This window comes from Camelus ferus, chromosome 6 (genome assembly GCF_009834535.1).
Source record: "Camelus ferus isolate YT-003-E chromosome 6, BCGSAC_Cfer_1.0, whole genome shotgun sequence".
Taxonomy (NCBI): Eukaryota; Metazoa; Chordata; class Mammalia; order Artiodactyla; family Camelidae; genus Camelus; species Camelus ferus.
The window spans coordinates 92,520,815-92,533,127 of NC_045701.1; the positions used below are offsets into that span (position 1 = coordinate 92,520,815).

General features: G+C 48.1%; 1 protein-coding gene across 1 annotated transcript; it reads right to left on the minus strand.

The window, feature by feature from the left end:
* Positions 1-2,566: 2,566 nt before the first annotated feature.
* ATP5MPL (ATP synthase membrane subunit 6.8PL) lies at positions 2,567-8,924 on the minus strand. Its single transcript, XM_032482794.1, has 4 exons — positions 8,776-8,924; positions 5,161-5,284; positions 3,510-3,533; positions 2,567-2,931 (listed from the first exon to the last, which is right to left on the minus strand). Exons 2-4 carry the CDS (start codon positions 5,282-5,284, stop codon positions 2,897-2,899), a joined length of 183 nt encoding a protein of 60 aa, XP_032338685.1. The 5' UTR covers positions 8,776-8,924; the 3' UTR covers positions 2,567-2,896.
* Between the last annotated feature and the right edge of the window lie 3,389 nt (positions 8,925-12,313).

The window sequence follows — 12,313 nt, forward strand, 5'->3', positions numbered from 1 at the left end:
TTCCACTTCCGTTGAGCGCCTACTACTAACGCCCGGCCCTGTGTTAGACACCAGGCGTAAAGATGGCCTTTAGGTAAACCTGCAATTTATGGTCTATCATCTTGCAGTTATTCGCAGCTTCGATGGGGGCACACGCCCCCTGGGATACACAGGGACCAGCAAGAAACACGCGCCTCCTCCCGGAGGCTCCGCTTCAGAGGCGCGCGCTCTCCGGCCTCAAGGGGCTCCGGGCTCTCGGACAAGCCGCGCGCTGGGCAAGGATGGGAGGCACGTGCGCACGGATCTCAGCAGAGCCTCCTTGGAGTTCCCTCTGGAAGCTGGCTGCTCCTGCGCTAGGTGGGTCTGCGGCCCTCTGCCTCCGCAGCCCCTTGTCCGCGGGCACCGCCCCGCGGGGCTGCTCTGGACCCGGTTCCAGTCTTTGCGCCGGGCGCCCAGGGAAGCCGTGAGGACCGGCTGGCGGCGCGCGCCGGCGCCACCTACAGGCCACCTTGGGACACGGCCGGCAGGCGCCCCACGCTGAGGACTTTGGACCAGTAAGTGGCAGCAAGGAAAGCCTAGTGCTTTATGTGACCAACACCTGTCCCCACTTAGAAATCAGGGCAGGAAAGCACTTGGTGCGGCAGGGTGCCGCTTTCACTTCTAAGACGCCCGCACTGTCTATGGACTGTGTCTACTTCTACTTCAACCTGAGCACCCAACCCCCACACCTCGTGGCTTTTCTCTTGCCTTCTGAGACAGCCTGAACTCTGCCCATGGAGTATAGATCTCTCTGAATAAAACTACCTTTACTCAAAAAAAAAATTATTTTGTTCCACTCTTAAAAGCACAGCTGACGGACGCCTGTCAATATCTCCGGGGGTGGTGGTGGGAAAGGGGGCAGGGGCGGGTCTCTGCAGACCTCCTCCAGACCGCCTACGGGCAGGCAGCCCACCAGCCGGCTCCACCTTGCATGGGATACCCTCAATCTCATGAGCTCCCTTCACAGAATCAGTCCCTGCTGCCCCTCACCCCGTTCTGCTTCTGCACAGGCGTGCGAGGGGCACCAGGTCCATGATGGGTAAGAAGCATCTCTTACAGGATAATTTTTATTTACTGACGATTATAGCTGAAGGAACCCATAGGCAGTGGAGGGCAATGTGCTCACAGGGCCGGCACACCAGCTCTTCTACAGACTCCGGGGCTGGCTCCTGTCAGCTTCTCCCTCCCTGGATAAGAGCTCAGACTCCTGGATCCCTGGTCCCAGCACCAGCCAGGTGAACTTTGGCACATCACTGACTGTCATGGCCTCAGCTTCCTCCTTTGTAAAATGGGTCTGTAGCTCCACTGCACTGAGTTCTTAGGCCCAAATGTACTTAGATACGCAGCACCATGGGGAACGCTGACAGGGCTACAAGGGCTCTGGTGGGGGCCGTTCTCTGTACGGACTCGTGGTTCTCAAAGTGTGGTCCCCAGCCATCAGCGCATCCTGGGAACCTGTGAGAAATACAAGTTCTCAGGTTCCTTCCAAGACCAGTGGTAACAGAAATACCAGGCCCCACCAGTCTTTGCTAATAGCCCCCCAGGTAATTCTGATACAAGCTCAAGTTTGAGAACAGATGGCCCAGATAAGTAACTTCTAAGATTAGATCTCTCTGAACTGCAGTGCTGATTCACCCTCTGAAGGGAGAACAGAACAAGACCTTAACGGAAAAGACATGTTTCCTGCATTGGACCAGAACCTGGCCCATCTCCCGGCTGCAGGGCCAACTTCACTGGGGCTATGTAACACTTTCCCGCCAACTCCCAGTTGAACCAACAACTGTGAGGTAGACAAGTGGGCTTAATCCCCATTTCACAGCAGAAGAAACTGAGGCTCAGAGACCCCACAGTAAATGGCAGTCATCTGTCAGGCACCACCCACGGGCCAGACCTGACACTAAAGCTGGAGACACAAATGGAAAACATGGATGGTCCCTGCCCTTAAAAGAAGAAACCAGGACCAGGGTCAACATTTTTATCCCACAGGCAGACCCCTACTCACCTGCAAAACACCAGATTTCAAACTGGACTCATGTCTACCCCTACACTTACTGCCTTAAAATCTATTTTTTAAAATGCAATTGTAGGGGTTTGGGTAATTGCCTTAGTAGGTTTTTTTTTGGGCGGGGTCAGGTTTGCTTGTTTGTTTATTTATTTAAGAGGAGGTACTGGGGATGGAACCCAGGGCCCTATGCACGCTAAGCATGCACACTACCACTTGAGCTATACCCTGCCCCCTGGTAATTACCTTAGATGGAGAAAAACATTATGTAGCATTCATTTAATATTAGCCAAACTAGAAATAAAAAACTAATTTATTTGTATTACGCACTTTGCCTTGCATGTGGCTTCTCCATAAGATCTGGAGCTTAGAATTCCACCCACTGTGGGGTCTAATACTTCCTTATTTCTAAAGCATTTTACAGTTTAAATAACGCTTTTCCAAATCTTCTCTGACTGAGCTTCACAGTAACTCTAAGTTAGAACTTACATATTATCAGCTCCATTTTCCAGATGAGAAAACAGAGGCTCAGAGAAGTCCCAGGTGTAAGTAGCAGAATCGTCTGTTTAACGTTTATTTGCCATGATGAGAGTGTGGGTGCCTAGATTTGACCCCAACTCCTGCGCTAATCTGAGTGCTTACTCCTCAGCCCCACAGGTCCCCTAAGGATGGGGCATCTTGGTGGGGCTCCGGCTGCACCCACTGCACACAGAGACCCACTCAGAGCTCGGCAGGGATGGGGTGCAGGGAGGGACACGGGGATCTCACAGGTACGTTTATTCATGCATCAGGGCAGTGGCACGTCTATAAGTCAACACGACGTCCCACGTTCCCAATCAACACGGCCAGACTGACGTTCTGTCCACGTAAAGCTGGTTAATGGTGACCACGAGCAGGCGCAGGACTGGAAGCTTTTCAAAGAGAAGCATAACAGATACTTAATAGACACAATTTAGGAGGGAAGGAACACTCAGAATGCAGTTTACCACATGAGGGCATGGTAACAAGTCAGAATGTGTAAAGGACAACTTTCAATCTGATGAAGTGTACGGAGGGTCTGTGGGACTGATGCGCACACACAGCTCACCCGCAGGCGCGAGGACCGAGGGGCAGGGGAACGGCTGCTCCCAAAGCTGTGAGCCAGCCTGGGGTTTGTGACGGACCTAAATGACTTCAGTTTCATGCCATTTGGAAGCAAAGTGAAGAAAAGTCTAGCACGAGGGCACACATTTATGCGGTGCTTTCTTTTGAAACACGTGTTAGGAGGCGGCAGTGAGCTCTGGTCAGTTTCCGTTTCTAGTGCTCCGGAAGCCGTGCCCGGCCCAGGGGCGGGGGGTTTAACACACAGGCTTCAAGAAACAGAACTCCACCGCATCTACACAATTACCGAACTACACGTGGGCTTCACTTCACAACAGTGATACACCTTGTCCTGGAAAGGTATGATGTTTTTTTATTCCCCACCCATTTTGAGAAGCAAAAATCTTACCTTTCAAGGCTTTACTTCTTTTATCTAAAATAAAAGGAAAGAAAAATTGGTCATATCAATACTTTTCCAAAAAGCCTTTAGTCAACTTATTGTTGAAAAGTTCACAGCTTGTGGGAGCCCGTGATTGGGGTAATAAACTGCAACAGACCCCAGCTGCTTGTGACCTTCAAGGAAGAACAAATGTGCTTTGCTAGCAGGCGCCCGTGCACCTGCACTCTTGTCTCCTTGCCGTAAAATGCAGAGACAATGCCTTGCTTGCATAGTTGAGGTTTTAGCTTAGAACTGCTTCCAGTGGCAAAGCCATTATGTGTCTCTTGGTATAAATGCAGGACACGGCTTGTTTATCGTAAGCATAGGTCCCTAGCTCAGGGTTTACTCTTCTCCTTGCAAAGCGAAGACCTATGCCCCCAGCTATAAACGCTGGGCATGCTTTATGCTGTTTAGATAGTCTATATCCCCAAGACAGAAACTGGCTGGTCTGGTGGTCTGTTTTGTAATCAACTTCTTATACCTGAAGAATGTACCTTGTTCCTCTCCCCCCATGACTGCCGAGGGTAAATTAAGCCTTCAGTTACTCATTGTGGATTTTATGATCTCTACCCGATCCTGTTTTTCCTTAAGCTCCTGCGTTCCATGACACAATTGTTGGTGATCTCTTCTTTGATTGTGCACAATAAACATGGCAGTGTTTGAGAGGCTCATGGAGTTGGTCCCTGACTTCCTCTTGCTCTTTTGCCTTTCCAGTCTCGGGCAATTCATTCCGTCTCGGTGGGACTTTTGCAGGACAGAACCTACAACAGCTTAGGTAAAGCTGTTACAGGAAGCCTTCAGAAAACTGGAGTTACTACAGGGTCTCATAGCTGAGAAGTGATCAAATTTCTACCACAGACGTTCTCAGAGCAGATAAACGGCCCTTCAGAATCTGCAGAACTCTGCACTCCTCACTCTACCCCAAACTTCAGTCTCACAGTTTAGAGTTTTCTTTTTTTATCCCTCTTTTTAACCAACCACTTTATTAATACACAATTGGGCCTCATTTCTGCTCTATTGACTTTTATTGTGAAAATATTTTAAACACTCAGAACAGTGGAAAAGGGACAGTAAAGGAGCATGGCCCACAACTTTTCATCCCTAAATCTTTCAGCCTGCATCTCTTGAAACTAAGGACATCTGCCATGCACTCTAAACACCACTGTCACACCTAAGAAAATTCACAATTCCCTGACACCAAGGTCTTTTTTTTGTGGAGGGGATGGGAGGAAGTAATTAGTAATTAGTTTACTTACTTAATTAGTAATTAGTTTACTTACTTGCTTATTTTTTTAGAGGAGGTACTGGGGAATGAACGCAGGGCCTCGTGCATGCTGTGCGCGCTAAGCATGTTGTCTACCACCGAGCTGTACCCTCCCTGACATCAAGATCTTATTCAAATTTCCCCAACTGTCCCCAAATATCTCTTATTGCTGACATAGCTCGTACACTCCCCCCATTTTAACAAAGGCCCCTAGAGTTCTGAGGTTTTACTCCTAGTTAAGAATCACAGTTCCTTTGCAGTATGAATTGATTTTTTTAACTTTGTTTTATGAATTGTGATTCCTTTTAAAGTAATTTTCTCCCTGACCTCTAATGAGTCAAACACTAAGAAACTTACCAGCACTCCTGATTTTATAAACGATGAAGCTCATCAGCCCCATCCCGACCCAGATCTCCTGGTAAACCTGGGTGTAGTAGGGCTTCATGGGGATCCAAACATTCTTAGTAAGGCTTTGAAGCATCTGAAAAGGAACAGAGTAATAAATATAACCATGACTATTGTTTTAAACCTAACTGGTAAGAGGTTTCCATTTATTGAGTTTGACCCTATTTCCCACGACTGTTCAACAGGGAGCAGCTCATATGCCAGCCTTGCTCCCCAAAGCCATTCTCATGACTACTCTCAACAGCTTCCCAAGCTCCACTCACCCCTCAGTGCCCCCTGACCTTGGCACCGGGGCACTCCGTCACCTCGTTCCTCCAGCCCAGGGCTCTCCCAGCCTGTGCTGTCCCACACTGTCATCAATGGGCCCCCACTAACACCTCAAAATTATTTTCAGCTTTTAAACTGAAAAACTAGCATCTTTGCATCACCATGTTAAGAACTGTTGGCACTCAAAGCAGAAGAACACGGTCAAGGATAGGTGATTTCCTTGTGAGATGAACACCCAGGCTTGGACACTCATTAATCAGCTGTATTTTAGTCCTTTCTTTCTTTGTTTAAATTTCAGCTCTGTATAACAGTTGAAAATATAACTGACATGTAAAATGGTAAGATATTAAAGTGTACATCACGGTGGTAACCTGATAAACGTATGCACTGTGAAAGGATCGCCTCCATCTACTTAATTATCACATCCATCACCTCACTATTTTTTGGGTGGGGGGGAGAACTTTCAGTTCTACCCTCTCAGCAAACTTGAATTATACACTACAGTGTTACGAACTATAGCCACAATGCTTCACCTGCATCTCAGTCTTGAAGTCTTGTAAAATACAAAGCAGAGAGCATAAGAGGACAAGGTCACTTTGTAAAAGCTGCAATTATAACAACCAATTTAATGAATAAAAATATATAATTACCAGATTTGATCAGGAAAAGACATCAGATTTTGAATTTACAGTTTGCCTTTATGTGCAGTTCTCAAGGTAATGCTTTTGATGACGTTTAAAATCAGATGCTGTCATTGTCATTTTAATATGCTTTGTAACATCTAAAGTGACCTATTAAACTAGTCACTCAAATCATCGTGAGGAATCATAAGCATTTTCCATCTTCCTTGCAAACGCTGCTCTGCCACCCGACCCTAGCCAGACCAGAGCCTCACCTCCTGCTCCTCTGACATCACTACTTGGAGACACAGTCTCACTGCTCTTCCCTTGCCTCCGGCTTTCCGTTACTGAACCTGGATGGTGTGACCATTATTCATTCAGCAGACATGAACTGTGTATGTACTAGGTGGCAGGCACTGTTTTAACGAGCCGAGAAGCCAGCTCCTAAAGGGCCAGGACATCTGGGAGAAAAGTGTCGTCGGCAGAGGTGGCACGTGTGCTGGGACCCGGAGGTCTGAGCGCACTTGGGGTGGGGAGGAGCGGGTCGAAGGCCCCGTGGCTGCTCAGACTCACGTCCTAGCTCTGCTAACTTAACTTTCCAGCTAACTTGAACTGCCTCGGTTTCCTCATCTGTAAAACAGGGATTAAAAATAGTATCCACTGCAAAGGGCTGATATAAAGATGGAGGAGTTGCTCTGTGTCAGTTACAGTAACTGGTGTCCTAGAGCAAGTGCTTGTTACATAAAATATTATGGCTGGACTATGGGATGGAAGATGGGCCAGGTCATATAGGACCTTGGAGGCCACAGTAAAGAGCTCAGCTTTTACTTTAAGAACGTCATGCAAATTTAACAGCATTTGTGAGGTGCTTTACGGTCTTAGCTCCCGCACTACATGGAGGAAGTTGCCTGGGATCACACAGTTGGATCTGTAAGTCACCCAGGCCTCTTCTCCTATTACTGAGAAGCTGCTCCAAGGCCTGGCCTCCAGCTCTTCTGAGGAGCAAACCCATTCAGGCTGAAGCACAGGCCTGAAAGCTGACCAGCCCCCGAGGGACCTGGGAAGATGTATCCTCCTCCTGAACTCCCTTGCAGATATGTCTACCCCTACATTTCCTGTCCTCAGACCCTCCTAAATGCTCTGTCACAGCACCAGGTTCCAAGAAACCAACAGCCCTGCCTTGAAAAAGCACCTGATAGAAGCCAAGCAGGACCCAGAGGAAGCCTCTGGAAGCCCCGACAGGGAAAGTTTAGAGGCACTGAGTGTAGCACTCTGCTCCCCGCACCCAGCAAAGACCTGGAAGGAGGACCAATGGGGCCAGAAGCGTGGGAACCTAGGGTTCCCACACCAGTTTTGTTTGCTTTGCCCTAAACCTTGGGCAAGTCCCGAAGCTGTCATTTCAGAGGCTTCTCTTTCTGTGAAAGAGGGCTAGCTCCACCTGCCCTACTGGATTCTCAACGAAATTTAAGGAGGAAACATAAAGGACCCCAGCTTTCTGCAGAATAAGAACTCAGTAAATGGCCACAGCAACAGCAGAAAGAATCACCGCAAATGCCCGCTGACTGCAGCAGCACCACGGTCCTGGGACTCCAAGAGGGAGGACTTAAGGTGCCCTCACTTAGGCCCAGGCCAGGTAGGGGCCCAAGAGCAAGGTCAGTGAGGATCTAGAAGTTAAAGAGCAAAGCCGACTAGGAGGGCGCAAAAGAGGTAAGAAGGGGCAAAAAAACTTCTGTTACGTCCATATTTCGCTCAAGGCCCAGGCCCCCGGCGTTACCTCCTCAACTAAGATGAACTGAGGCTGCCACGTAGTTTACTGCACATGCTTACCTCCCACCCTCTCTTCGGCCCAAGATTGCCATATTTGGCTGGACAAGCGACCTGGTCCCAATGTTTATAAAGTCAGGCCTGAATCCACTCAGTCCAGCCCCGTTTCCCAGCTGTGTGGGTTTTATTAGCACCCATGTGTTCAAAGGCGCATCCTATTCAAAGGCCAAGTGGGTGTCCACGGTGTCCCCCTAAGTCTGCAAAGCTTTTGACACGCTACATTAAAAGCAAACTATTACTTGACCTTACACTGCGGGTGAGAAACGTCTGACCCTCGAGCCCCAGACCGGGATCTCAGACTGAGTTCCGTGCAACGGCAAACATCGCCCCTGATCCCGTCTTGGGCGTCGTTTCCCCTCCTTAAAGGCCTTGCCGCATGTACAGCGTAACTCTCAGAACCAATGTGTTGCAAGGAAACTTGAGGGATAAAGGAGAGAAGGTTCTAAACGTGGGTTAAGAACTCCTGGCTGCATCCCTAACTAGCTGCACAACCTTGCGTAGCCGAACCTCTCACGGCCCAAGTGCGCCCGCTATCAAACGGGTACGAAGGTACAGATGAGTTCAGGCCAAAGGAAAAGGCGTAGCGCGGCCTCCGCGTTACTGCCAACGACAGCTCAGCCCCGGATGACGCCCCTCCACAGTCTGGGAGGCCAGGGTGGAAAAGCCCGCGTGGCCACGGGGAGGGCTGAGACCCCAAGGTCAGCGCGGGTCGAGATGTGGCCGCGGTGGGACCGAGGCCGTCCCGCCTGCCGCCGGCTCCCCGCCGCGGGGCCCAACCGGGGCACGGAGCCCCGCCACTTGCTGACTGGCCTGTCACTGTCCCGGCGCCCCGCGCGGATCCCAGCCCCGCACTCACCTCGGCGCAGGACCAGCAGCTCGGGGGGCCCTAACCCAGAACCAACGACTCAGAAAGGTCACTGAGTGCGCAGGCACCGCGCGGGGCCTGCCGGGAAGGCGGAAGGAGCGGCGCCGCCCTGGAACGGGCACGCGCCTCCCAAGCCGCGCCTGCGCCCCACAGCGCCCCCAGCGGCCGCCCAGGTGCGGGGCCTGGAGACTCGCTGGGGGAGGGTTGAGGGGGGGGCCGTGGTGGGGGTTGTGTGTCATAATTAGGTGACTGTCCGGAATCCCCGGGACCTGGGACTTACTGAAACCGGGGAGGTCTTGGACAAAGTGGACGAGTTTGTCTACTGAAAAAGCGAGTCTACTTGTTAGACTGTGTTAAAGGCTGAGACATCAATTCTCACGTCTTTGTGGTTTTCTTGCCATTTTTCTTTGTGTTGCTGTATTTTTGCCCTGCATATTTTTATGACTCTGTTCTGTGTATAGTACTTCTACTCAATAGACAATATAAAGACTTCCACAGGGGCTCCAGGCACTGGACCTAACTGACAGGTGCAGGCTTTAAAAATAAGCAGGCCAGGGGTGGGGACATGGCTCAGTGGTAGAGAGTGTGCTCAGCATGTGCGAGGTCCTGGCTCAATCCCCAGCACCTCCATTAAAAAACAAACAAAAAACCACATATTACTATGGGCAGGGAAATAAAAAAGATTGAAAGTTTCAGCAGAAAACTGAAAATTGTGGGAAAAGAAAGAAACGAATGTTTTTTATTTGAAAAAGAACCAAATAGAAAGTGGATTGATCTAGCAACAGATTAGACATTTGGAAACACAAACGAAAGAGATGAGAGTTGATACAGCAAGAAAGTCATGTGTGGAACTCATGTCTTAACGTAACTGCCAATCTAGAATTCCATGCGTGAGGAAATTAATGTTCAGTAAAGAAGGCAAAAAGACATTCTGGACAAACTAAGAATGAGGGAATAATCACCAGTGGACCTGCAGTTAAAAAAATAAAATCAATGTTCATTATTTAGGAGAAGGTGAGCTCAGATCGAAGGATGGGGAGGCACAAAGGAAGAGCAGTGAACGTGGTCCTGCTTCAAAGGAACAAAAGCTTAGGATCAAATACAGCTCTGTGCAAAACTTGGAAAGCTTGTCATTTTAGGGTAGTGATTCTCAAAGTGTGGTCTGGGGGTTTCCAAGGCCCCTGGGGGTCAAAACTATTTTCATAGTAATAGTAAGATATTTGCATAATAGTGGTGAGATGTTATGTCTTTTTCACTAGAATTCTCTCACAAGTGTATTGTGGAGTTTTCCAGAGGCTATGTGACTTGTGCTGTCACAAAAGAATGAGTACAAAAACAGATATGAGAATCCAGCTGTCTTCCCTTCAGGTAGACATTAAGAACTGTGAAAATGTTAAAGTGTCACTTTTATCACACATAAAATTTTTTGGTAAATATAGTGACTTTTCATCATCATCCTAACATCAAATGGTTTTATTATTGTTATTTTTAAATGAATTAAAAATGTAAATAAAACATTTCTCAGTTGTAGTCCCTAATAAAGTAGATAGAACCCATGTAAACAGAAGCTCTCTAGGATCTTTAAAAAATTTAAGAGCATAAAGAGATCCTGAGACAAGGACCAGGTTTGAGAAGCACTGTCTTAGAAAAAGAATGTTTTTAGACTGAATAATAAGTTAGGAACCTGTTGAGGACAACAAGCACTGAGGAAAAACTTAAGGAAGAGCACCATTGTAAGCTATTTCAAGACAAATCACTTGAACTTCAAACTTGACTTTAGATCAACAGAATTTTAATGGCTTTAGTTGCTAATCCAACATAGCCTTAGAAAACACACGTTCAACTCTTCTGAATGTCTAAAATTATTTTTTAAAGTATTTTTATTGAAGTAGAGCCACTTTACAATGTTGTGTCAATTTCTGGCGTATGGCACCCTACTTCAGTCATATAGGAACATACATAAATTTGTTTTCATATTCCTTTTAACCACGTTACTACAAGATATTGAGTATAGTTCCCTGTGCTGTACAGTATGAACTTTTTGTTTATCAATCTCCAGCAGCCAGTCCCGGCTCATCCCTGCGGGCTCGTGTCTATGGCTGGGGATCACCTCAACATCATTTGTAATTGCTTTAAGCTGTTTTCCCTTTAGGCCTGCAGCTCAAACTGGTCTGGGAATGCAAATATGTAAAACTTCCACCAAGACCCAAGAGGCCTTCCCACATGCCCTGGCCTAGACGTCTACATGCCTGTCCAGAACTGTCACGTTGCCTCTTTCTAACTCTGATCTTTGGACTGGAATGCAAGGTGAGCTGGACTAAGCAAGTACAGAGCACCAAGAACCGCTAACCAAATAGAGGGGTTCAGAGACACTTAGTCTGTGATGACACTCCTGGCACGTTAACCAGTGCTTAGTCTGGAAAGTGGCAATGAAATGAGAACAAATTTCAAAACTGAAGACGTCAAGCCAGTGTCCTTCAGTGGCAGTTAAAAACTCAAAACTCAAGAGGGCTGAAGGAGCTGGTAGCCCAAAAGGATCAAAAAGCCCCTCAGGAAATGATTGTGTGAAAGCCACCCTCCTCAGAAAAAGAGCAACTTCCACTTGAAAATATATTCACCATGACATGGACAAAGCAGGTCAGCATGGGAACCGTAGGAAACACAGAAGTGAGGTGGAGTTTGAAGTGCTTTCATTGTGCCCTGTGGAATTTAGCACATGTGCTAGCCTCACAAAGAGGATGGAGTTGCTGAATTTCCCAGTCATTCCCAAATGTCTTACTGAGAATTTCAGTGACTTTCTGATTACATTTTTCTTACGGATTGAAAAATATGTCCCTTTTCCCCTGCCAAAAGATGTCTGCGTGAGGGGCAGTTCTGAAGTCTGCAGTATTTGGAAAAGTCAAAAACAGGTCATAATATGTTAGCAGTGGGGCCAATATTAGGATCTGGGACTCCTAACTCAGTACCCTGCTGGGCTCATTTTTGGTAAAAAAAAAAAACCAATAGCTCAACCCAGCCTAGTCTGACTTCTGTCTGCACTGCTGTCAAGCTGACCTCTTATTCATCACTCTTTGGGCATTTTCCAGTCCTTAACTGATTGGACTTCACACTGTTGGTCAGTGCTGCGCTCTTGGCGCCTGCCACATGGCCTTTCCTGACAGCCCACACTGTGCCAGGCACTGCACTGGGCCCTGACAGTCTGATGGTGGACAGGCAGTCATGTCACTCTTCCGATTTCCCCTGTCGCCTTCCTTCCTTGTACACCTTCGCTGGATTTTCCTCTGCCCCTTTTTTCACGTTGCTTCCTGGTTTCTGTCCACTCACTCGCTCTGGCTTGGACCATTTCAGCTGCTCTCAGGGTTTTAACCACTATTCAGTTGCTGATGACCTCAAAATCTGAACCCCTCACCACCCACTTCTGCCCCTGAGAGGCAGACTGAGGAGGGTAGATGATGAACTCAGTTTAGTCAAGTTCTGGGCCCAATGATCTTCTTCCAGGTCCTCAACTCAGCTAGCGGGGCCACCTGCC

What these genes read in the sequence shown, in the direction of transcription:
- ATP5MPL (XM_032482794.1), bottom strand. Translation starts at nt 5,284, where the DNA reads ATGCTTCAAAGCCTTACTAAGAATGTTTGGATCCCCATGAAGCCCTAC. An exon ending in TTATAAAATCAGGAGTGCTG is followed by an intron (nt 3,534 to 5,160) that starts GTAAGTTTCTTA and finishes CTTTTATTTTAG; the next exon opens with ATAAAAGAAGTAAAGCCTTG. An exon ending in AAGAAGTAAAGCCTTGAAAG is followed by an intron (nt 2,932 to 3,509) that starts GTAAGATTTTTG and finishes CTCTTTGAAAAG; the next exon opens with CTTCCAGTCCTGCGCCTGCT.